General features: G+C 44.8%; 1 protein-coding gene across 4 annotated transcripts in view; it reads left to right on the forward strand.

The window, feature by feature from the left end:
• TPR (translocated promoter region, nuclear basket protein) overlaps positions 1-25,723 on the forward strand; it is a 56,975-nt gene that overhangs the window by 24,597 nt on the left and 6,655 nt on the right. For 2 of the 4 annotated variants that reach the window (XM_068135808.2, XM_068135810.2), the window contains exons 12-40: positions 643-840; positions 963-1,070; positions 1,250-1,377; positions 1,844-1,963; positions 2,086-2,240; positions 2,813-2,946; positions 3,056-3,204; positions 3,376-3,538; positions 3,672-3,806; positions 3,994-4,134; positions 4,324-4,501; positions 4,595-4,749; positions 11,154-11,306; positions 11,441-11,557; positions 12,318-12,521; positions 17,325-17,497; positions 18,680-18,827; positions 19,179-19,316; positions 19,399-19,530; positions 19,674-19,807; positions 19,949-20,117; positions 20,223-20,396; positions 20,738-20,915; positions 22,235-22,419; positions 23,243-23,313; positions 23,429-23,586; positions 24,110-24,574; positions 24,797-24,891; positions 24,985-25,233. In XM_068135808.2, the coding sequence (XP_067991909.2) occupies positions 643-840; positions 963-1,070; positions 1,250-1,377; positions 1,844-1,963; positions 2,086-2,240; positions 2,813-2,946; positions 3,056-3,204; positions 3,376-3,538; positions 3,672-3,806; positions 3,994-4,134; positions 4,324-4,501; positions 4,595-4,749; positions 11,154-11,306; positions 11,441-11,557; positions 12,318-12,521; positions 17,325-17,497; positions 18,680-18,827; positions 19,179-19,316; positions 19,399-19,530; positions 19,674-19,807; positions 19,949-20,117; positions 20,223-20,396; positions 20,738-20,915; positions 22,235-22,419; positions 23,243-23,313; positions 23,429-23,586; positions 24,110-24,574; positions 24,797-24,891; positions 24,985-25,233 (4,707 nt within the window). The remainder of the gene's footprint in view (positions 1-642; positions 841-962; positions 1,071-1,249; positions 1,378-1,843; positions 1,964-2,085; positions 2,241-2,812; positions 2,947-3,055; positions 3,205-3,375; positions 3,539-3,671; positions 3,807-3,993; positions 4,135-4,323; positions 4,502-4,594; positions 4,750-11,153; positions 11,307-11,440; positions 11,558-12,317; positions 12,522-17,324; positions 17,498-18,679; positions 18,828-19,178; positions 19,317-19,398; positions 19,531-19,673; positions 19,808-19,948; positions 20,118-20,222; positions 20,397-20,737; positions 20,916-22,234; positions 22,420-23,242; positions 23,314-23,428; positions 23,587-24,109; positions 24,575-24,796; positions 24,892-24,984; positions 25,234-25,723) is intronic. The other 2 variants (XM_068135809.2, XM_078768397.1) reach the window with 1 other exon arrangement.

Below are 25,723 nucleotides of genomic sequence, written 5' to 3' on the forward strand. Positions count from 1 at the left end.
TCGGTGAGCGAACTGTACCTGCCTCGAGGTATTCTCGAACACGCTGGGCTGGACGCAGGCTCGAGGCAAGCGTTTTCACGCAAGTCCTCACGTGGAGTATCATACGTTTGGGGCACGTTTTGTAGGAGCATATGTCCGAAGCGAGCGCGCAGGTTGGGAGGTAGAGTAATCTAACTTTGATATTATGCAGCCTGTGGCGTCTGTCCGTGCATTAGTCATTTAACAACAACTAAATAGTGCATTTAAAATAAATGATGCAGTGACAATAGATAAGGAAAAGAAAGTGACGGTCCAAGAAGGCAGAATACCCAAACAGTTGTGCAAAAATGTTTTGAAAGAGGTTTATAAAAACGCTGAATCGGAGCAGCAAAATCGAATCAAAAAAAGAACAATCGCTGAATTGTTTTAATAGTGTTATAATAGACACAGCAAAGATACCAAGATATTCACAGCACGGAGAACGTACCAGATTACAGGTGTGAATAAATGAGATGATTACTGATGTAGCAAGGCCAGCATGAGTTCAGTGATTTGTGAGCCACCTGTCAAGTTCGTCAGCGCTTGATATTTCAATGGTCAGTTAAAAAAGAAGTTTTGGAGAAATTTCGAATGGTACTTTTGGTTGTGGTGTGTGGGTCACAGATCTACTCAGCGTACATGGAAACAGGCGAGGCCTTGGCGACGGAGCGTGAGCAGTCTGCCTCCTTGCGTGCCTCATTGGAGGGTGTTCTGGCCGAAGTGCAAACGAACGCGCCGATGTTACAACGTCAACGGAAGGATTACGAGCAGGCTTTGCGCTCCACGGCAGGCCTTTCATCCCGGCTTGGTGCTGCCATGCAGGTTATTTGGGCTCTCAAACTTTTCAGTGTCTTTCCTTCTTGTGATGTTTATCACATTTTATCATGTGGAATACATCTTTCTCAGTTATCACCTTTTGTATCTCTAATCCGTGGTTACCAAAGGAGATCGAGAAGCTCGGGGCAGACCTGGAGAAAAGTCGACGAGAGGTTGTATTGAGCAACAGAGAGAAACAGAGACTCCAATTGCAGACTGTAGACCTGGGCCAGCAGGTGAAATGGGTGGTATTTGTCACGATTGTTTGTGTGAGCTTGCGGGCACATTTTCTTCAGATTTTAATTGAGCGGGGCATGATTAAGGGCCGAAAAATGCTGCCGGTCTGAAGGCAACATTGTGGATTTTCATTTAAATGAGAGTGGTGTGGTGCTCGTCCCATTGCTGTGACCTCCAGGTTCGACGGTTACTGCGTGAGCTCTCAGAGGTGAGCGGTGACCATGGTATGAGGGACGCGTCCGAGGTGGAGAAAGAAGCCGAGCTAAGTTCGGACAATGTGTCCAGCTCTTCAGAGGTTATCTCAAAGTGAGTTGACATTGTACTCTTTCTTGCACCTCGTCAGTTTTGTAACCCAGTTTTCACTGGCTGGTTAATATTGGGAAATCAAAACTTTTACTGGTGTTAAATTTGGACCAATCCATAAAATTACGTGTCGTGTGCTTATTGAACAAAAATGTTCAATTGGTAATATAAACGTTTTCTAGACTTATCTGTTTTTATTACCCCTGCCACCGAAGGTGGGCGGAGGCTATGTTTTCACCCCTGTCTGTTTGTGAGAAGGATATTTCCAAAAGTTATGGATGGATTTGGACGAAATTTGGTGGACAGGTCGGGTGTGTGACGAGGACGAATTCATTAGGTTTTGTTTCAGGTCTTGATGCAGATCCGGCCTATCAGTGGGATACAGAACGTAAACTGTTCAGTCTGACGAAGGTATGCACTCGACCGAGTGTCGTTTTCCTTTGTATAGTGATGGTCCTGTGCTTTCTAGGCACTTGGTGAGTTTTGGGAGTATTGCTGAACTCCAAGCTCAGAACCAGCGCTTGTTGGGCGTTGTGAGGGACCTGAGCCTTGCCCGGGAATCAGAGGAGGATCGCGTGCTGGATTCTCGGTGAGCTCGCGCCGCCACACTTGTTGCAAGACTGTAATTTTGTGCTTCTTTTTCAGTTTGTAGTGTTACTGGAGTCTTGTGATGTTTACATGAGGAATTATTTATTTGTTTAATTTCCCCAGCATCACCGAATTGAAAGCTGAACTCGAGAAGGCACTTGAGAGTATTGGAGAGTTGAAGGATGCGAGGGCGAAACAGACTCAGCTCGTTGATTCGCTGGTCAGACAAAGAGACATGTACAGAGTACTTCTGCAAACAGCTGGAGGAGCAATACCAAGTAAGTAATTGGTCTTCAAGCTCTTTTCTTTCTTTTTTTTTGAGATAGAATTTACTTAACCAGAACTCTGATTTGAGCTGCTGCACTTTTGTCCAAATGTCTTTTGATAAATAAAAATTTTTATAATGATTTGAGAAACACATTCTAACATTTTTTTTTTTCCTTTAAAATGATACAGCAAATGAAGTGCTGAATGGCAGATGTTTGACTTTCTGCTCGTTTTCCATTTCACCTGGTCCTCTGCCTTTCTTTAATCCTCCATCCGTGTTTCCTTCTTGGTCTCTCCGACATTTTTTTCTTGGTCTCTTTTCTTTTGATCTTTAGATTTTTCAATTGATCATGCACATAGAAAACTATCAGATTGCCATTGTAATAGCATCAAAGATGTTGCAAAAGAAAACTAGAACGGCACTCGGTAGAACGCATACCTCCGCCGGGCTGAACAGGTCTAAAGGGTGTAAATGTTTAAAAAATAAAATTCCCTTTTTAAGGCCATTTTCCCTGCTGGAGCGGGGGTTACCCTTGATTGCAGCAAATCTGTCAAGTCTGAACTTCAATTTGTTGTTATCTAGGGTTGGAGAAAGAAACCGAAGCCCAGATCCATTCGGGCCAAGATGGCGAAACTATCGCGCCAGGACATAGCTCGGTCGGAGGCTTGGCCGCAAGTGAGAAGGCAGCCATAGAAGCGAAGGCTGCTTTGGCTCAGGTGAGACTTTGAATTTTGTTGTGGTTTACGCCCATTATTTGTTTGTATTTATTTATTTAGAGCAGTGTGTGCTTCACCTTCCTGCTGTGTTCACCTTCTTTGGATGCAGATGCGGGAGGAGATGGAGAGAGTACGAACTGAGGTGAAGGACAACGAGAGGGAGAAGCAAGATATTATCGACAGCCTCCAGCAGAAATTAGGACAACTTCGCACTGAGAACACTCGCGTCTCCTCGCAGCTCGAGTTCGCCACAAAACGGTTTGGAAATATATTTATTTATTTATGACTTTCTTTTTAAGGGTGGGGTGGTTGACTATTCTGTTTACTAAGTGTGAATGTGGTTTGGCATGAATGCATTCATATCGATATCTGCTCGATTTGTCCAGAAGTTGGTATGGCTGTTGAAGTTTTTGTTAACTGGGCGAGAAGGCAGGAAATTATGCAGACTAACCTGGAGAGCTACCGGAAGGAGCTGAGCACGCTGCGTGACAGAACCAGCAAGATGTCGCTGTCGTGCCAGAAGCAGGAAGAGGCAGTGATTTCTCTTACCTCTGATCTAACGACTGCCAATGAAAAGCTCAACAGAGTACAGGTTGGATGGCTGTGTGTTTTATCTTTATCCGAATGTAACTGATTAGGATTGATCTGTGTGCTGTCTTGGCTCGTTGTGTTAGTTAACAAGCACGATTCCCAAATATTTAGCGTTGCTGTGTGTGGCTGTACAGGTGCAGGCAGACGGCCTTCGGCAAGAAAGAGACATGTTGCGTTCAGTGGAGACTCGTCTATGCAAGGAAAGGGAGGCTATTCTTGTTGAGAAGAGTGCCCAAGCTTCTCTGCTCACAAACCTTAGCTTGATCCAGGTATGTTTTACTTTCTGGTGTAGCTAACAGCAATCTCTTCAGAGGAGACCAAGCAAAACAAAAAAACCCGTTAATTTCCTTTTACGCTGCAGTCGTCGCATTTCTGCTGTGTACCAGTTTGGTCTAATGGACAGAAGTGTGCTGCAAACCAGATTGGTCTCTGAAGAATAACAATTCTTGCTTGTAGTTGAACCTGGAGCGGGCTGAGGTTGGTGACAAACAACGGCTGGAAAGCCGCCTCGAGAAGCAAGATGCCGAGTTGAATAAACTGCGCCAGCGATTGCAAGAGGAAGAAGAAACGAGGAGAGAAGCTGTTCGAAATGCTGAGGTTTGCACAAGATTACATCATCTTGATGTTTCTGAACAGTTGGCAAGTTGTCTTTGGGATCTTCTTTCAATTTGTTTTTATTCTTACCAACTCTAGGCTTGTGCGACTGATGTACAAGCTCCTCCACATCAGAGGATCGTTGCTGTACTTGCACCTGAATTGCACGGACAATGTTTTCTTCTTCCACAGGCACAGACGTCCGAGCTCCGAAAGCTTTTGGCTGCTGAGAGTGCAAGCCATGCCACAGTGCGCGAGCAGCTACGTGAAGCTTCAACTTCTGCCTCAGCTTTGCGTACTAAGTTAGCAGAAACAGAGGCCCGCCTAGCCTCAGCATCACGACCACCCACCTCCGTAGAGAATCAAGATGGTAAATGGTTGTTTCTGCCTTTGATTGGGCTCATATGTGCCTGGTCTGTATTGTCTTGCAATTTTTTTCTGTCGATCGATATCTTTATTGTAGATGATGGCGAAGCGGGTGAGTTGCTCGTGTCCTTGCAAGAAGCGCGTCAACTGGAGACGTCCTTGCGCGCACGACTGGAGCAGAGTGCAGAGAGTATGCGACAACTACGTAGCATGTGTTCTGACTTGGAGGAAGCTTTGTCTCAGGAAAAACAGGTGTGATTCTGCACACAGGTACTTTGTGGGGCTGTGGGGGTACACATTGGGATTGGACGGCAGGACTTTCTAGGCCTCCACCGACAAAGTCGCCGGAGGCATTGTTTTCGGGTTGTCCGTCTAGCTGTCCGTCTGTTCGTGATAACTTGGAGAACAGCTGAAGGGAATTCAATCCAACTTGGATCAAGTATGTACTATTATGTAAAGATGAACTGATTGGAGTGTGGGGTCAAGAGGTCAAAAGGTCAGTCGGTAATGGGTTTCCGTTACCGTGATAACATTAGAACGGCTGAAGGGAACGAAGTCAAACTTGGTACAAGTAGCCCATGTAAAATGACACAAGATAAACATAATAGATTATGAGGTCAAAGGTCAGAGACTTTTCTCAAGAGGCAAGCTTGGTTAGGTAAAAATTATGTTATTGCACTAACTTGTGAACCAATGATGGGATTTTGACCAAACTTGGTATAAGTACATTAGATTTACCATGAATTGCCATGGTCATAAAAAAAATGAAGGGAAAGTGTGGGGGGAGGGGTTGGGGGGAGGGTACCAACAGTCGATATGAAGGGCAAGATGGAGGAAGACTTTAACAAACAGTGGGTGTGGGTAGGCATGGGGGGGGGGGGGGGGCAGGAAAAAGGATGCAGGGTGTGGACAAGATGGATGGAGAAGGAAATTCTCAGAAGAGAAGAAGTGGAAATTTGGAAGTAGGAGGGCTTGGGGTTTGAGTGGGTTAATGAAGATAGAAAAGATTGAGAATGGCTTGGAAATGATTTGAGGTGGTGGTGAACAGCTGTCTTGAAGACCTGGAGGGGAAATTGAGATTGAAGAGAATGTGGAAGTTGGTTCTACAGGTGGGAAAAAAAGGAACAAAATGAGTGGAGGTGAGCAGTGATCCTGCATTTAGGTTGTTTCACGAGAAGGGTGTTAATGGTGGACCATGTGCATGCTGCAAATACTTGTGGGGGGCAAAGCATGGAAATAACGGAGGGTGCAAGTCCATAAATGAGGCGGTAGAAGACAACCGACCTGTCTGTTATGGCGAAGTGATAGGCCCATAGACTCTGCTCTAGAATGTGAGTTTCCATTGATACTGAAGGCCTTGGTTTGCATGTTGTCAAGCTGAGCATGGTGTGAGGCAGCGCAGAGGGGAGAGGGGTACTCTAAGCTGCGGATGAAGGCCTTGTAGGTGGTTAGGAGTTCATAGGAACATAGGTGGTGGTTCATAGGTGGTTATCAGGTGTGTCACAAGGAATGATTTAATATCACCTGAGATGATGGATGACCTTGTTGATTGGAAGTAAGCTGATCGGCCTGTAGTTGATGGGAATCCGTTTTTGCACCTTTTATGTAGTGCAGTGATGTTGGCAGATTTCCAAGGAGATGGAAGATGACCTGGGGCAAATGACAAGGTGAAAATGGCAGAGGGGATGTGCAAGAGCAGCAGAGCAGGTTTTTAGGACTCGTGAGCTGATGTTTTCCGGCCCAGAAGCAGTGTCAGAGATGAAGGTTGCAAGAACCTTCTCCACCATTTCCACCTCCTCTGGTGCAAAAGACAGAGTCCATGAGCAGAGACAGACTTAACAAGGTGCCACCAGGTTCTGGAGGATGACAAGTTTGAAAGGTCAACCTTGAGGTTGACCAGATGTTTTCTCGCTCTCCTGAGAGTGGACACACACTTGTATCGAAAGAGCATGCAGGAAGCAGGAAAACGTCGTAACTCCAGGGACTCCAAGAGCAACCGTTTTGTATTCCGAAAGTTAAGCAGGCCTCCCATCCTCCAATTCACGTGATGTCGTCATCCGCACAGCAGGTGTTCCCATGTATCCAATGCAATGCACCATAAACACAATGAGGCTAGACAATGGGCTTTTGGGAATGCACTGAGATTTCCATCGGTCAGATTAGCCTTCCACGAAGAGAAGGCTAATTGTTTCAGAACAACTGCTTCATCACAGGATTCAAGGTACCATTGGCAGGATTTAGGGTAGGATTAATTGAAGACGAGATGGGATGAATCTGTGCATGAGAGCATGTTTCTGTAGAATAATTCTCAGGCTGAGTTAACATCAGCGGCAGTAGATATGGGAGACCAGTCCTGAAGAGAGAGGGATGCATGCAGTCCCTGCCAATCTGCTTGAGTGAAATGCCAGACTTGCCGATGTTGAGGCAGCTCTCAGAATAGCCAGAGAGATGTTGACTCGCAAGCATATGATAAACTTTCTTCTCTTAACTTCTTTCTTTGGAAGTATTTCTAAATTGAAACAAAAAACACGACCTAAATTAACTGTACAAGTCATAAATTAGAGCAATTTAGGCACTACATATGCATGAATCAAAAACAAAAAAAAGCAATTGCAAACCCTCACAAGGATGTATTTTCAGTGGTTTTAAGGCTTTTGTGTTAAAACAAATATGGTGGCCGAACCATGTGACCGATGACGTCATTATTTTTTTTTTCTCCACTAAATTATGCCTACATGACAAGAAATTTCATCTTGATAGGATGAAGTTTTGTACTTGTCGAATTATAACGTCATAATGGAAGCACCTATGACATCATCATTAACATATTTTATTCCCCATGGAGAGTTCTTTACAATGAGCCATGTCTCTATTTTTTTCTATTCAGCGCTTTCGTAGATATAGAGGTGCAATGTTTTTCGGTTTTTCCAAGATGGCGGCCGAACTACACTACCGGTCAAAAGATTTAGAACACAATTTTTTCAGTTTTTATTGAAATTTACGCAGTTTAATGTCCAGTGAATAACCTGAAATGGTACAAAGGTAAGCAGTAAACTGCTCGAGGTTAAAAAAAAAAGAAAAAAGTTTAGGTCAGCAAAAATGGGAAAATAATGTAAATTGCACAGTGATATTGTAAAAAAGGCCTTCTTTAGGGAACAAGTAATGGGTTAACTTACAGCTGTTCTGCAGCAATGTAAGTAAATTAAACCTTGAAAGTTGATGCAAACAATTCCTACAGGGGTCCCAACTTCTGCTGATTACTTGATTACAAACCCCCTCTGTATAAAAGCAGTATTGGAACAGACTGTTATTACACCCTCTGAAGCATTATTTGGACAATATTGCACTGCAGGAAGTAGTATATTGGAAACTGGAGGAAACTCTGACAGGAAGAGGTCTGGCAGACCAAAGCCACAACAGAATCAGAAGACAAGTTTCTGAGAGTCAACAGCTTGCGTAATAGGCAGCTCACAGGACAACAGCTTCAAGCACAGCTTAACACTGGTCGAAGTAAGCAAGTCTCAGTTTCAACTGTGAAGAGAAGACTTTGAGCTGCAGGTTTGACAGGTCGAATGGCAGTAAGAAAGCCATTGCTAAGATGGCAAAATAAGAAAAAGAGGCTTGCCTGGGCCATGAAGCACCGCCAGTGGACTACTGAAGACTGGAAGAAGGTCCTATGGACCGATGCATCAAACTTTGAAATCTTTGGTTCATCACGCAGGGTTTTTGTACGCCGTCGAGTAGGCGAAAGGATGGTTCCTCAGTGTGTGTGACACCAACTGTCAAACATGGAGGAGGAAGCGTGATGGTCTGGGGATCTTTTGCTGGATCCAGAGTCAGCGACTTGCACAGAGTGACTGGCACTCTGGACCAAAAGGGCTACCACAGCATTTTGCAGCGCCATGCAATACCTTCTGGTATACGCCTAGTTGGTCAGGGGTTCATCCTACAGCAAGATAATGACCCTAAACACACCTCCAGGCTATGTTAAAACTACGTTCGAGGAAAAGAACAAGACGGTAGGCTTCAAATCATGGAATGGCCCAGCACAGTCTCCAGACTTAAACCCCATCGATCTGGTTTGGGATGAACTGTACAGAAGGGTGAAAGCAAAGCAACCTCCAAGTGCAACACATTTGTGGGAACTTCTGCAACAGTGTTGGGAAGAACTTCCCGAACAATATTTGATTTCCATTGCAGAAAGATTGCCACGAGTGTGTTCGGCGGTTATATCTGTAAAAGGTGGCTACTTTGCCGAGTCAAAAATTTAAATAAAATTTTGTTAAACAAAATGATTCTATGATTCCTTTTTTTATGTCCAATTGTTTATTTGTTCTATGCTTGATTTCAGAGTACATTGAGACATTAAGCTGCATAAATTTCAATAAAAACTGGAAAAATTGAGGTGTTCTAAAACTTTTGACCGGTCGTGTACGTGACCTACGACGTCATAATTATCATTAAAAAATTCTACAGGTGGAGTTGCACCTATGGTGAAAATTTCCTGTCAATCGGACCAACGGTTGCAGAGAAAATCATATTTATTCTGTGCGGACAAACAGACAAACAAACGGACACAAATGAAATGCCCTCTCAGGCATGGGTAAAAAAAACATAACACCCTAAAAATGCATTGCAGAACTTTAAAAGTATTGTTACGGCCTGACGCACACCAAGCCAAGCCGTCAATCACGCTGGCTTTATTTATGGGTTATCACACTCAAAATCTATTCCTACTGTTACGTGGTCCTCCCGGTGACTACCTGGTCTCGGTGACCCCCGGACCGTGAGAGGAACTCCGCCAGAAAGATCTATGATTTATACGCTTTCGTAACGCAATCAATATGAATTTCAGTCAATAAGAAACCCCACACCAAGGATCCGGAGTAATCAATAATATATTCCCCGAGCAATCAACAACCATCAACAATCCACAATCAATATTACGAAGATGGCCATCTTACATATGTGTCCCCCCCTGTCCCCACTCACGACCACTTGGGTCACTGTCCCTCACAATGTCTCTCTTCTCCGCACCCGGGCGGTTGAACGAACCCCGGGCGGACGTGCTCCAAACGTGCACGTCTCGTACCGGGGACAGCTGCTGCAGCGCACACCTCCTTGCCAAGCAACGGGGCAAAACCAAGCGCGGCTTGCAACGCGCGCGAGGCCCAAGGTGCGACCCGTACGCGTCCTTGTAGATGGTGAGGCGAACTGTGCCGGACGCTGGGTTCCGTGCACGAACCCACGGCGACTTGACGTGTAAATGGGTAATTACCCCGCCCAGGTAACTCCTCTCGCCAGACGGGCTTTCAAACGCAGCGTTCCCCGTTGCTCAATATCGATACCGCTCTTCTCGGCGCTGGGCGAGGAAGAAGAAGAGAATCGCCGCTTCTCCCGGACCTCGTGTCTTTTTTCTTCCGTTTCCAGTCTCCTTTTCCCCAGAAGGGCTCCTGACCCTTTAATCACAACAACCTTTAATCGACTACACATTAATAAGCAAAGACCTGAATAGTAATTCACATAAATCCGTAACACTACACATAAAACAAAGAAGGGAGAAGAGAGGGAAAAACCAGAGTAGGCCAGCACGCGAGGGTAAGAGTAGGCAGGTCCAAGAGTAGGCCCCAAGGCAGGCCCAGCAGTAGCCCCCAATGCAGGCCCAGCAGTAGGCCAGCACGAGAGGGTAGGAGGATGCAGGTCCAAGATTAGGCCCCAGTGCAGGCCCAGCGGTAGCAAGAGTTTAATCCAAGTCAACCGTCAGGTACAGAGGTGGCCGCAGGGGTTGATCCGGCACAAGTCAACCTTCAGGTACCGAGGTGGCCGCAGGGGTGGATCCGGCACAAGTCAACCTTCAGGTACAGAGGTGGCCGCAGGGGTTGATCCAGCACAACCTTCAGGTGGAGAGATTTCCGCTGACGACTCTACAAGCACACGACAAGGCACTCCGTCATGAGGCCTCTTCCAAAATGGCCCCTCTCTCTCCTCTGAATCACCTTCCTGGCCCCTCCCCTACCCCACAGCCAATTATAGGCTTTATACCCATAGACCAAACCACTTAGTCTAACTCACGGGAGGAGGGGGGGGGGGGGGGGAGAAGGAAGAAAAAAAAGAAAGGTCACAGACTGTAACAGTAAAAAATATTTTTGAATTTTTTGTGCCAGAACAACTTAAAACAGACTTATCTTCCTTTTCTATTTTAAAAATTTTGATCTATTTTGTCTTGAGTTATTGGCCTTTGAAGATGAAAGGTGAAAATACAGAAATTTCGTAATTTTCGTTTTTTTGAGAACAAAACTTCTTGAAACAATTTTTTTCACAAAAATTGCTGTAAACTACACGGAGGAATTTTTGCTCCTGTAACTTGAGTAATCAATTTAACCTGGAATATGTACTGCTCATCTTTGGCTCCAAATATTTTTGCCCCGGAGTATATATGTATATGTATGTGATGGAAAATAGTGCCCCTTGGTGGTGTGGGTGCTGAAATTTGTGGTGTCACAGAAGGAAGTATCACTGTGGAAATATCACCACCTTAAATTGCTCACCGAAGTTGGGCCGAAATGGTTTTAATAATAATGGATAATAACATCACCCCCCTGGGCACTCCCTGAGAGAGTGGGTGCTTCTCATGGTCTTGTGTGTGGTGTGTCCAGGCCAGCGATGCCACCAGGCAAGCACTGGAGCGAGCCACCGAAGAGATGCACGAGATGGCCAAACGGCTGCAGCAAGCATTGAGTGACGCTGACAAGGAAAAAGAAGCAATAGCAGAGGAGCGACGGATTGAACAGCAGCTAGCGCATAACACCGTATATTAAACTACCTGTTGTTTTGCACCCTTTTCACTTGTTTCAAAACGATCATTGCATCGACTATTTTCCCAATATCCTTACATTAATTGCCTTTACTCTTCTCACTGGTTATTAAATCTCACCTTTTTTAGATAAATTCTCTGCGAACCTCGTCTGACTCGCTGCGCCAGCAGCTGCAGGAAGCATTTGAATCGTCAACACAGGCAACCAGCCGAGAGAGAGCTGCCCAACAGGAATGCCAGCAACAGGTATGATGGTCATTCAGGTATGCGTTTTTCTTTTGCTTTCTCATATTTTGTTCTTTAAGGGTGTAGTACTGGTGAAAAATTGAGAAAACTACATAGGTACCTTTGAGAGGCCTTTACACAAAAACAAAGTCAAGTTAATGTCTAATTTTCAGTTTTTCTTGAAAGATATAATTTTGGCTTTAACTCAGACCAGTTTCAACGCTTCTTTGTCATATTACATGCATATAATTTGCATAAATTAGACCGTCAATAAAAAACAAGGAAAAACAAAGAACACATTTCTACTTCTATCTTCTATGTCACCGATCATTCTTTTCACACAAAACTTGGTACATGTATTATACATGTGTTACTCTACTACCTGATGAGAGGATTTTGTGAAATTATGTCAAATGTTCACTAATTAGCTAATTATGCCAATTACCAGATAAAACTTGGTTGTCCTTCAATAAATCCACAATGGCTACTCCTATAAACAAAAGCCTTCATCATTTTAAAGGAAGTGATATTCTGAATATCCTGTCCAAATTTCAGCCCAAAAGAATGATGCAAATTAAAGTTATAACAAATTTCATGCAAAATATTATATTTCTTGTAAATTGCGTGTAAAGATAACATTAGATATTTTAAAGGAAATACTGAATGAGTTTATACAATACGTATGAATCTAAACCGTAAAAACATAGTTTTTTTTTAAAGAGGCATATTGGAAAGTTCACCAGTACTACACCCTTAATTCTTTCGATATCGCATTTCTCAGGCAAGAGAAGCAACCGAGGCTCAGGAGCGTTATCAACGTGAACTCATTCTACATGCAGCAGATGTTGAGGCCCTGTCAGCTGCTCGTGCCCAGCTTTCCCAGGCTGGAGAAGCTGCACATAAGGCAGCTGGTGAGGCTGAAGGCATACAGATCAAAATGGAAGCACATTCTTCAACCTGGACCACTCAGGAAAGGATTCTGAAGGTGAATGGAAGTTTCTGGGAATATTTTGATTGTTATTCTCATGGTTTAGAGTTTAGCTATTCAATGCCTTGGGTGTTTCACTTCCTATGGCTCAAGGGGCATTCCAACTGTGCTATCTTTTTTTTTATTTTTCAATTTTCAAGTGTTTGAGTCCAAAATATTTGTTAAAGCAATGGGTTTGGGTGGAGGGAGATCAGTTTTATCACTTGTCTTCTTTTTTTCAGAATTGCTTCTTTTTTTTATTATGCCTCCACCGATGAAGTCGCCGGAGGCATTGTTTCAGGTTGTCCGTCCAGCTGACCATGATGGCTTTTCGTTACCGCGATAACTTGGGAACGACTGAAGGGATCTTAGTCAAACTTCCTGCAGTTAAAAAAAAAAAAATCCTGTGACTGCAATAACATGTGAACCAGTGATGGGATTCTGACCATAGTTGGTAAAAGTGTGTATTATAATAATAATAATAATGCATTTATTTTATATAGCGCTTTTCAGGAAGCCCAAAGACGCTTTGACAGAGTGCAAAACATAATGCATAGCAAAACATAAAAACAATTGCAAAAAAAAGAAGAATCAATAGGGAAATATTCAAAGCACAAAGGAGGGAGAAGGAGAGGAGATAGTCAGGGGTTAGATGCTGTGGGTTAAATGTTGAATGCAGTGTTGAACAGGTGGGTCTTGAGTGATGTTTTGAATGTGGAGAGTGAGGAGGAGTCTCTGATGGTGTGAGGTAGCGAGTTCCAGAGGGTGGGAGCAGCGATGGAGAAGGCCCTGTCCCCCCAGGATCTAAATTATGATGCAATTTATTTATTTATGATCCTAAAATTAGGATCTAAATTATTATGATGCAAAGATGAACTTCATTGATTTTGGGGTCAAGAGGTCAAAGTCTGTGATAGGTCTATAACTTCAGAACGGCTGAAGGGATCGAATTGAAACTTGGTACAGGTATGTATAATGTAAAGATTAACTGATTAGATTTTAGGGTCAAGAGGTTGAAGGTCAAATGTCAAAAGGCCCTTCAGGTAAAAATTCTGCTACCAAGCTAACTTGTGAACCAGTCATGGGATTTTCACCAAACTTAGTATAATTATATATTACTAGGGCGTGCCAGTACGTGGGTGCAAAAAAACATGCGTGCAAACAACAACAACAAAAAAAAACTTTGAAACCACGTGGCAGTAACGACCACAGAACCCCCCCCCCCTCTATTTACATGAAATGGTTTGGTTCATTCGCAAAGCCAAAGCGAACGGCTTGCGTTACTTTTACTAATAGCTCGGTAACTACTTCTCCGATTAATATGAAACCTTGAAAAGGCACATCCTCAGGTCCCCAGCAATATACCTGGCAAGTTTCAAGTATATCGGACCCGTGGTTGTCGAGAAACAGCGGTCACAGACAAACAAACACACAGACACACACACAGACACACACACAGAGATTACTGGAATTATAGATAGACTAGGGCATGCCCGTACTATATATATATCTAAAATTATATCCCCCCCCCCCCTCTATTTACATGAAATGGTTTGGTCCATTCGCAAAGCCAAAGCGAACGGCTTGCGAGTACGGTGACAATCCCCCCCCTCTATTTACATGGAATGGTTTGGTCCATTCGCAAAGCCAAAGCGAACGGCTTGCGAGTACGGTGACAATCCCCCCCCCCCCTCTATTTACATGAAATGGTTTGGTCCAAAACGAACGGCTTGCGGAGTTTGGTAAAGAAATCGCCATAGCTCGGTAACTACTTGTCCGATTAATATGAAACCTTGAAAAGGCACATCCTCGGGTCCCCAGCAATATACCTGGCAAGTTTCAAGTATATCGGACCCGTGGTTGTCGAGAAACAGCGGTCACAGACAAACACACAGACACACAGAGATTACTGGAATTATAGATAGACTAGGGCATGCCCGTACTATATATATATCTAAAATTATATCCCCCCCCCCTCTATTTACATGAAATGGTTTGGTCCAAAGCGAACGGCTTGCGAGTACGGTGACAATCCCCCCCCCCCTCTATTTACATGAAATGGTTTGGTCCAAAGCGAACGGCTTGCGGAGTTTGGTAAATAAATCGCCATAGCTCGGTAACTACTTCTCCGATTAATATGAAACCTTGAAAAGGCACATCCTCGGGTCCCCAGCAATATACCTGGCAAGTTTCAAGTATATCGGACCCGTGGTTGTCGAGAAACAGCGGTCACAGACACACAGACACACAGACATACACACAGAGATTACTGGAATTATAGATAGATATCTAAAATTATATCCCCCCCCTCTATTTACATGAAATGGTTTGGTTCATTCGCAAAGCCAAAGCGAACGGCTTGCGAGTACGGTGACAATCCCCCCCCCCTCTATTTACATGAAATGGTTTGGTCCAAAGCGAACGGCTTGCGAGTACGGTGACAATCCCCCCCCCCCCTCTATTTACATGAAATGGTTTGGTCCAAAGCGAACGGCTTGCGGAGTTTGGTAAAGAAATCGCCATAGCTCGGTAACTACTTCTCCGATTAATATGAAACCTTGAAAAGGCACATCCTCGGGTCCCCAGCAATATACCTGGCAAGTTTAAAGTATATCGGACCCGTGGTTGTCGAGAAACAGCGGTCACAGACACACAGACATACACACACACATACACACACACACACAGAGATTACTGGAATTATAGATAGATGATGAAAAGATAAACCGATTCGATTTTGGGGTCAAGAGGTCAAAGATCAGAGGTCATGTTAAGTTACAATTGCTTCATTACCACGATAACTTAAGAGCGGCTGAAGGGATATTAGTCAAAATTGGTGCAGATATGTATAATGAGGTAAAAATGAACTGATTAGATAATGGGTTGTTTTTTTTTTTTTGGTTTTTTTTTTGTTTTGTTTTTTGTATACTGAATCGAGGCTTGTGAAAGAGCTAACATTTACTTCACAAACAAATCAACCAGACAAAGAAAATATATAAAAAGAGGGAGCGGAAGACAAGATGGGGAGAGAAGGGGAAGCACACAAACACTTGAGAGCACACAACATTTGAGAGCAGGGAGATGTGTGGGAGGGAGAGGGCTTGGGGGGAGGAGGCGTGGGAAGGGGGGGGGGGGGTGGGAGAAGTATAAACACAAGGACACCAAGGACTTCCAGGACAGAAGTTGGTATTTCAAAAAAGTGGAATTGGGGTGAAATTAGCTGGGGTAGAAAAGCTCAAGGTTTTGGATGGGGGAAGATAAGAGATGGTGGTGAACAGCTGTTTTAAAGACCTGGAGGGAGGAGTGGGATTGAAGAGAGTGAGGGAGTTTGTTCCAGAGGTGGGAGAAAAGAGGAATGAAGGAGTGAAGGTGAGCAGAGAGTCTTGATTTTGGCAGTTTAACCATGAGAGGGTTGCAGGCAGATCTTGTGCGACCTGTAGGAATATTTGCGGGACAGAGCCCAGAGAGAGCTGGGGGGCCAAGGCCAGAGAGGAGTCGGTAGAAGACGGAAAGACCACCAACCTGCCTGCGGTGAGTGAGTGAGAGGCCCTTGGAGTTAGCTTCATCGCGGGAGATTCCAATGATTCTGAATGCTTTGGTTTCAACAGCGTGAAGGCGGGCTAGGTGTGAGGCAGGAGTACCAGCCCAGAGGGGAGAGCAGTATTCCATTGAGCTGCGGATGAAAGCCTTGTATGTGGTGTGGAGCTCAGGTGTGCCAAGGAAGGACTTCGCACGACGGAGGATGCCCAGCTGTGGACTGGCTTTGGAGGCCAGATTTGAAATGTGGTTTTCCCAGGAAAGATCATGGCAGATAGTGAGACCCAAAAGCTTGAATGACAGAACTTCTTGGAGAGGATTATTCAGAAAGAGGATGGGAGGGTTGTCCAGTCGGTCTTTTTGGAGAGACATCTTAAGAGTGTGAGATTTGTCAGGATTGAAAGACATGTTCCACTTGTTTGCCCAGTCTGTGATTTTGTCCAGGTCTGCAGAGAGTGAGGAGGCTGCAGACTGCCGATCTGAGGGATGAAGAATGGAGCGACAGAGAGTAGAGTCATCAGCAAAGAGATAGAGGGGATTTTCAAGAGAGTCAGAGAGATCATTGATGAAGACCAGAAAAAGCACAGGGCCCAGAACACTGCCTTGGGGAACTCCAGCCTGAACAGGAAGAGGAGATGAGAGAAACCCATTCAGGGCCACACATTGACTACGACTAGAGAGGAAGTCCGCCAGCCATGCGTGGAGATTTCCATGGATACCAAAAGAGGAGAGTTTGGTGAGCAGAGCGGGGTGCCAGACCGTATCGAAGGCACGTGATATGTCAAGGGAGACAGCTCTAATTTCCTGTTTGGCATTGAGGACCTCCATCCATTGTTGAGAAAGCAGAAGCAGCATGTCCAGAGTAGTGACCAGGTCTGAAACCAAATTGATGATCAGAGATTAAGCCATTGGAGAAGAGGAAATGTTAAGTCATGGTCATGAGGTCATGTTAAGTAAAATTATGTTGCCACACCATCTTCTGAACAAGTGATGGGATTTTGAACAAACGTGGTATAAGTAGGCCTATATATGATGCAATGATAAACTGATTGGATTCTGGCATCAACAGGTCAGAGGTCATGCCAGGTAAAAGTGTGAAAACTTCAGAACAGCTGGATGGATTTAAATCAAACTTGGAACAACTATATATGATGATGTAATTTGGGCGGAGAGATATCGGTCGACGTCGTGACATTGAAGAGTGTCGTTCTAGTCTCATCTTTGATTTGGGTACGACATTGATGTTGCTGTCTTGACCACTCATCCTATCGTTTTCCCATGTAGGAAGAGAACCAACGAGCTTCAGCAAGAGCTGATGATTTGGAGACGCAGAATGTCCTCCTGCACACTCAGCTTGAGTCACTCGGAGCTCAACTCATCTCATTGCAGGAGAGTGATCGCGTGTCAGTCACAGCAGCTGACCCGACGACACCAGAACAGCTGCTCGAAATCCTCAGGTATCTAAACCACCAAATTTTGTGGAGTTGTTCTCAATGGGTGATATAACTCTTACTTTGTACAGCCATGCCAGCGGTGAATGGTAAAGAAAAATAAAGATTATTATTAATAAGACTAGTGAGATACCCGTGCTCCGCACGCGTGGGAGGCCAGAAGCAAACACGCAATGCAGATACGGTGAATGCTAAAGCATGAAACCAATAAATTCCACATTCCTGTAGCACCCTCAGTCGCACGTCAGACATGGACAGCAAGTTCGTGAAGGACTTCCATGAAAAACGTACCCGTTCGCAAATAAACGGGTACGTTCGCAAACAAACGGTACATTCACGTATAGAAACATCGATCATGGGTCCGTGGCGAATCTGCATATGGCGATCCGCGAAGTTCACGTTTCGAGAGTAGAAACCCTCACGGCACGTCGTCATTTACTTGAACTCGATATCTCTTTTTTCATTCCAAACAACATAACTCTAATCACAAATTAATCACAAAATAAACTTTTAACAACATTGTTAATGTTTCCTTCATTGTAAAAACTACCAAATCAACAGTTAAAAGGATTTTGAGCCAATAGGTGTTATGGCCTCGGCAAGATCGATGGAGACAGCGATCTGTTGGCTTAAACACCGCCCAAATAACTATGTGGAATTCTCTTATGTAGAGATTAAACCCACGTCTTTGAACTTTGGCCGAGGTCATTATTTACTTTTAATGATGTTTATATACGAATCAAAAAGAAGATAATTGGTTTTGGGTCGTCTTTTCCGCATATCTCGTGGGATTGTGAGTTGGAGAGACGGCCGTGATGGCGGGGAGGGGGTTGGCATTCACTCAAGCAGGGATTCAAACCATGTCCTTATAAAAGGTCTTTGTCCGAGGTCACCGAGTCTGATCGGTGCAGCCGTGCAGCGATTGGTGCAGCCGTTTGTGCGGCACCCGGGAAAATAACGTTATGCGGGAGTCCAAACCTGAAAATGCTGGAGGCCAAAGCTGAAATTGGAAAAGCAATATAGCCTATTTTACTCCAGGTGATCCCAGGACTACCCACCCAAAATATCGTTGCGATCGGTTCAGCCGTTTTTACGGTACGGTTACGGTTATTTTTAATCAAATGTTCACCAATTTGGAGGCATGAAAGTAAATATCAAACTGGTTCTAACTCACACATGTTCCTTCAGGTTTGTGCGAAGAGAAAAAGATATTATGGAGGCACGGGGGGAACTTGCGAGGGCTGAGGCACTGAGGGTGCAGCAAAGATTGGAGCAGGTAGAGAATGAGCTCGTGGTGACTCGCACGGCTCTTGCTACCGAACGAGAGACGACTCAGGTGACTAAATGAAAAATGGTTTGAAAAAATGGACTTATCGGTGGTTAAAGATGACATTTTGTCAAATATGTGGCCTTGGAAGTTATGTGAGTCTTTTTTATTTATTTATTTTTGTTCTCTTTTTCAGTCTTTGAGCATACGAGGAATGAATCATGTGATCAGTCGTTTCATCAAAGCTAAATGTTTGAAAGCTTATTTTGAAATGGATAATACTGCATGAAATTTTTAACAATAAGTCAGTTAAGTATTCTGCCATTGGCTTTTGTGTGTTCGGTAATAGATCAAAGCATTTCTCACTGTTTGGTGTTGAAAAGGCTCAAAAAAATAAACCTTGGTCTTTATGGGAACCAGGGAGAGATGCAGAGCCCAGCCCAACATGAGGACTTAATGAGAAAACTTGAGACGCTGGCTGTGGTAACAGATTCCAACCGACTTTTGCGGGAGGAACGGGAAGGCCTCATCCAGAAGCTAAAGCAAACAACTGCCAGGGTAAGGATGTGGCTTGCCCTGGGAACTACTTTCATACACTGCCCGTTGCCCCGTCATTTGACTGTGTTTTCCGTTCCATCAGGCAGAACGTCTGGAAGGAGAGTTGGCTCCTCTGCAACAATCTAATCGGGAGCTCTGTGAGAGAAACGGGCAGATGCAGGCCGAGAAGAGGACTGCTGAAGATGAGATAAAACGATGGAAGAACAGAGTTCAGGTTTGCACCACTTCCTTGCATTTATTTTTCCGTGTTCCTACCTCAGAGTCGGCATGATGTGTGCTTACCTGCTGCCTTTGAACAAGCAACTCCTGAACATTTATAATCGTCTTCATCTACCACTGGCCATGGCCCTGTCCCAGCAGATTGCAAACCAGGCAGTACGAACAGGAGAGGCGGAAGAGGTGAAACGCCTACAAAGTGAACGCGACAGCATCCGGCAGCGCCAGCAGCAGCTCGTTGAGGATGTTGCCAGACTCAAGGCTGAGAATGCTCGGTGGGACATTCGTTGTGGACAGACCTTTATGATCTACATCACAGCACTTTCTTTAGACCTCAGTGACGCACTTGATTTGTTCGACTTCTTGGTCTTCATTCTGTGTCTCTCTGTCCTCTTCCCCCTTCTTTTTTTGTTCAGGCTTTCCGCAACACAGGCAGTGGCACAGACAACAGCTGAGGCAAGTCGTACAGAGCGGGAAGCTTTGCAGCATGAAGTTGCTGAAAAGGGCCGTATGGTAAACCAGGTGAAGAAGATTGGCCGAAGATACAAATCACAATACGAAGAGCTGAAGTTGCAATACGATCAGGTTGGTTGACTTGTTTGAGTTTCCTGTTTTGGCCATTGTTCTTCCATTTTGTTTTTCTAACGTTGATGGATACTCATCTTGTGTGCACTGCCCTCTCACGTACAGCTTCTTGCCAGCCAAGCTTCAGCTGCTGACCGAACCGCTCAAGCTGTGTCCTCCCAGGCCAACCTCGTGACCTCTGAAACCCATTCACCTATACCCACGACCTCCGATTCCACAAGCCAACAGGAAGGAGTTCGGCTGCAAGAGCTGCAGACCAATCTTGATGCCGTCCAACAGGTTTGTTGTTTTATCTTCCAACATTTTTGTTAGAGGTGTGCTGATTGCAGGAATTTTTTGTGACATGACCATTACTCAAGTTGATGCACATTAGATGTGATGAAAATTCCATACTAGGAACTCAGAGATGATGGGTTCACTTTGTCAGCAGTACAAGTATTTTCAACTGAAAACTGAGCAAGTCACAGAATTATTATTTTTTCTTCTTTTTTTTTTTTGTGTTACAAACCCATCTGGTTCAATCATAGCCGCCTTTGTGGAGGGACAATAATCTGCTGGTACAAACCAGTCTGTTCTACTTATAAAATGAGCTCATGTTTTTACATGTTGTGATGTTGCAGTCCCTGGCTGCAAGGGAGGTTGAGCTTGCTGCGGAGAGGCAGACCGGTGAGCAGCTCAGGGCAGAGGTATTTGCACGGTCAGACACGGAAGAACAACTGCGCCAACAGCTGGGAGAGAAGGAGGAAAAGGCAAAGAAATTGCTACTTTCAGCCAAACAGAAAATCACACAGCTGTCTGGTGAGTGGGTTTTTAACATGTGGGTTCAATGCACTGGCAGCAGGCCTTGGGCTTTGTATCCTTTGAAGTGTCATATTATAAGAAGGCAAAGACCACGACACCAGGTTTTTGGAAAACCATGGTTATAATACTCGGCCACAATGCAAGTTTTAGAAAAGCACGAACAGTCGAGCAGTACTGTTGAAAATGCACCGGCTAAGTGGTGGAGTCAATTCGTGGGGAAGAGCATCCTGGCTAACGCTAGTGCGGATTATGTGAGACCAATGGAGGATAAGACATCACAAGCAGATTGTAAGAACATGTGTAAGGGGGGTTTATTATTTACAAAAGGGGGATGGGGGTGGGGGGGGAAAGGTATATAGAACATTCATTCAATCAGGTTTTATTCACAAAGTACAGCAGGACAAAGACATTTATTTGTGGCTAAGATGTCATGGTAGACAACCGGAGGGTCGCCGCTGACAGGAGGGAACAGTGGAAACGGTAGCACATGTTTAATAATGAAATAACTAACTCGAGAACCTATATGTTGTCATTGCCCTGGGGTGACGGTACGCAGAACCGCAGATATATGCATATGCATATATTTAATACTTGTCGACTCAAGACGTTTCAGCTTTTCATTTTTAATTATTTTGTAAAAATTTCTTTTAAAAAAAAAAAATCCACTGGCATTATGATGGGGTATTATGTGTCGATTCATGACAAAAATCTCCATTTTATCCATTTTAATTCAGGCTGTACCACAACAAAATGTGAAAAAGTCAAGGCGTGTGAATATTTACTGAAGGCGCTGTAGCTCGGATAGATTCCTATTGCACTTACCCATAAGTTGACACCAGAGGCCTGAAGCCTAGAAACCGAAGCATGATACTTGAACTTACTGTGGCCTTCATAAGACCGGTCGGTGATGCCTATTACCTCCAACCTTTCTATATTTGATGATCCTCTTAACAGTCGCTTTTGCCGTTATACATTGAAAGGAAAACTTATAGGGAGGGCATGGCGATTGTGCATATGACAGCTCCGAAAATGTCTTTGGATATGCATAGCACCAACATGACGGCTTTGATTTTTCAGGGGACAATTGTGGGTGAGCCAGGCCAGCTGTCCAATCAATGGGTGAAAAGGAATGTTAAACACAGACTGACGACAGACATGTGCATTATTATATAGATTAATGTAGTGTTTATGGAGCACAGGGTTGATGACCCATATGGCCTCCTGTGTCAGTTCTTTGTGATCTATCATTTGTCAGGGTGCAGAGTGTTTTTTGATTTATTGATTTAAATGTCATCTTGCTAATGTGTGTGACACAGCTGCACGTGACCAGCTGTCCCAAGAAGTGGAGGAGCAGCGCAATCGAGCAAATGCACTGCAGCATCAGCTGGAGGACTTGCAGGCCCGCGTGGCCAATTTGCGGTCTCAGAACCTCCGTCTCGAGCACGAACTCCGCTCTGCACCCCCACTTAAGGCCCGAGAGGGCTCACCAGATGGATCCAAGGTGTCTGTCTAGACTTTTTTCTTTTTGGGGTTTTTTGTAGAATGTGTAGACTTGTGGAGGAGCTCGAACATAGAATGGATCAGGAAGTCACAAAAGGAACAGAAATAGTGTGAGTGGGAACACACAAACAGCAGGGTTGAGGGACAAAATCGATGGAGTCTTGGAGAAATTGATGTGAAGAAGAAAGATGGCTAGGGGTGGATGAGATGGATACAGCCATAAACTGGAAACTTGGAAAGCGTTGGGCTTGGGGAGAGTATAATCAGGGTGGAAACTATATTGGTTGTGGATAGGGGATGACCTGAGATTTTGGTGAACAGTTATCTTGAAGTTTGAGGGAGGAATGAGATGAAAGAGAATGAGAAAGTTGGGCTACAGGAGGGAAAAAGGACGAACGAGTGAGTGGAGGTGAGCAGTGGGTCTGTATTTTTGCAGTTTCTCCAGAAGAGGGTTATTGTCAGACTGTGTATGCCCCTGAAGGGGGCGGGGGTAGTAGAGATCACGGAAACTGCAGAGGGTGCAAGACCAGAAAGGGAATGGTAGAAGACAGAGACCACCAACTTGTATGTTATAGGTTGGCCAAGAGACTCTGCTTCATCTTGGGAGATTACAATTGTTTTGAAGGCCTTGGCTTCTCCAGCGTCAAGCTTAGCAAGGTGTGAGGCGGGGTTGCCAGTTGAGAGCCGAGAACAGGATAAACTACAAAATCTTGATCATTGATCAGTAGGGCATGATTTTGGCTGAAATAGCCTTTTTGTTTTTCGTCTACACTCCTGTCCCCCTCCTCCCCTCCAGTCCCCTCATTTGCTTGCTTTACCTTTAGGCCACCGAGACTTCTCGCACAACTGACCAGCAAAGGGCAATCAAACCAACTTCAGCAGGGGAGAGGGCTGGGTGAGTTGTTTTGTTCGTCTGTTAATTGATTGCCTCATAAACCATTGATATTATTTCTCACATTAACCTTAAATTATTAGCATGTTTAACAAAAAAATTCCTCCATGTTCATCAGCACATCTGCAGACCCTCCGATGATGAATATCAAGCCAACCGTGGGACCAGGGACTGGGGGAAAGGCCACACCCAGGGCTAGCATTCGTCCAATGATCACTCCTGGAACTTCAACTGGCACGCCCACTGCTACTGTAATGCCAATGGAGAGCCCTGAGGGTGAGATGTGAAATAAAAATTGAGGAGAAAGGAAAAGTGGATTGAGTCTTATGAGTTGGAGAAAAGAGAACATTTTGTTTTCCTCTTACTGTTTTGTACTCTTCACTTCTTTCATTCCAAGCCTGGTGTTGGCTTAGCGGTTAGGGCGCTGGCTTGGGATCCTAGGATCCTGAGTTCGAATCCCGGTCGATCGCTGAATTAACACCAGGGCGGTTGACTCAGCCTGTCATCCTTCCGAGGTCGGCAAATTGAGTACCAGCTTGCTGGGGGAATGATCCCGGTGTGTACCCCGGTTTAGAATAGGTACACTGTATCCCTGCATCCCTGCGCATCGTAAGAGACGACTAAGGGTTGGCGTCAGGAAGGGCATCCGGCCATAAAAACATTGCCTCAAACAGGGAACCATGAGGTCATGGGGCCCGCAAGGCCAACCCCCACTCTAGCGGGGAAAAATGGCCTTAAAACGATCATTCATTCATTCATATTCACTTCTTTCATTCCACTCCCCATTAACCTTATCCAGCCTTTCAACCGGACCAACCTCCTCCCGACCAATCCCCTGTACTTCGAAGTGCCAGCGGTGTTGTTCGCTCCACCAGCCCGGTTGTGACCCCTCCCATCTCGGCCGCGCCAGCTCCGTCCCCAAGCCCCTCTTCATCGGGTGGTCCAAGCCCGAGCCCCAGTGTGTCAACTACCCTGCCTCCTCCTCCGCCGTCACCGGCGGCAACATCATCCTCTTCATCATCTGCAGCTTCATCTGTACCTGGCCCAACTTTGTCACTGCAGCTTCCGACTCTCGTTAAGGTTTTCGTGCAGCCAACTCAGCAAACTCCCCCCTTGCTTCCACCGACTGAAGCCGCAGGACTGGACCCCAGTGTCCAGCCTGGTTTGTCCAACATGCAACTGCTTCCAGGGAGTGACAGTGGCTCAGCAGTCGTGGTTAGCGGAACAGATGTGGAACGTCCAGGATCTTCTGGTGTTGTTTTTGGTAAGTTGTCAGATTTGTTTGTTTATTTTTATTTAAATTGATTTATCTTTTGGATTTATTTTTAATTCAGTTATGTTGTTGGTTTCATTTTTTTTAATTTTCCTTGCCGGCTTATTTAATCCTTTAATTCCACTTGATTTCTTCCACTCATGATGGTTTTTTTTGTGTTTTTTTTATCCTTCCCCGCACCATTATCCATTGACATCATATATCATCCACCAGGGGCGGGGAAGCGGCCTCGTGAAGAGGCAGAGCCTGGAACTAGCAGCACTACCACAGAACCTGATTCCCAGCAAGCAAAAAGACCCAGATCGCAGGTATTCTCCTCTTCGTATCAGTTCACTTTCTTCACTACTTCCTGTTACTCTCATTTGTGATTACTGCCACTTTGTTTGCACTTTATATTTCAGGAGGACGTGTTAAGAGCTGGATCAAGCGACACCACAGTGGACACCGGAATGTCACCATCAAGTGCCCAACAGGAGGTGTCAGGACGTCCCCACACCGTTGTCTTGGAAGGTGATGGAGAGCGGGAAGCAGATGATGGTACAGAAGAGAGTAATAGGGAATTTGAGGCAGATGAGGTCAACCCTAGTTTCCAGTCTGTTCTTACAGATGTCATTGTCATTGACAGCGAAAATGAGGATCGTGATGGGCAGGTACGTTAGACAGTATCTGAGATATAAATAAAATCTACTGTGTTTCTTACTTATCATCATAGTCTTTTGACACACAAGGCCGTGTCCATTTACTTTCAACTATATATTTACATGGTCTAGAGTTGTGGAAGAGCTAGGACACATAACAGATCAGGACGCAATATAACAAAGGGGGAATGCCAACAGCAGGGCGGAGTGAGAAAGTAGAATGAGACGGACAAACAAAGGATGCAGGTAATAATGAGGGGTAGGGTTGAATGCAATGGGTGGACAATATAGATACGCAAAATTTTGAGAGGGGTGGGGGGATTATTTATCGGGTGTAGAAAAGATCATGGTTTTGGATGGGGGGAGGAGGGGTGACTTGAGATGTTGGTGAACAGCTGTCTTGAAGACTTGGAGGGAAGAATGAGACTAAAGAGTTTGGAAGGCAGTTCCACAGGTGGGGAAAAAAGAGGAATAAATGAGTGGAGTTGAGCAGAGGCTCTCG

Source organism: Myxine glutinosa, chromosome 14 (genome assembly GCF_964187855.1).
Source record: "Myxine glutinosa chromosome 14, kmMyxGlut1.1, whole genome shotgun sequence".
NCBI classification, from domain to species: Eukaryota; Metazoa; Chordata; class Myxini; order Myxiniformes; family Myxinidae; genus Myxine; species Myxine glutinosa.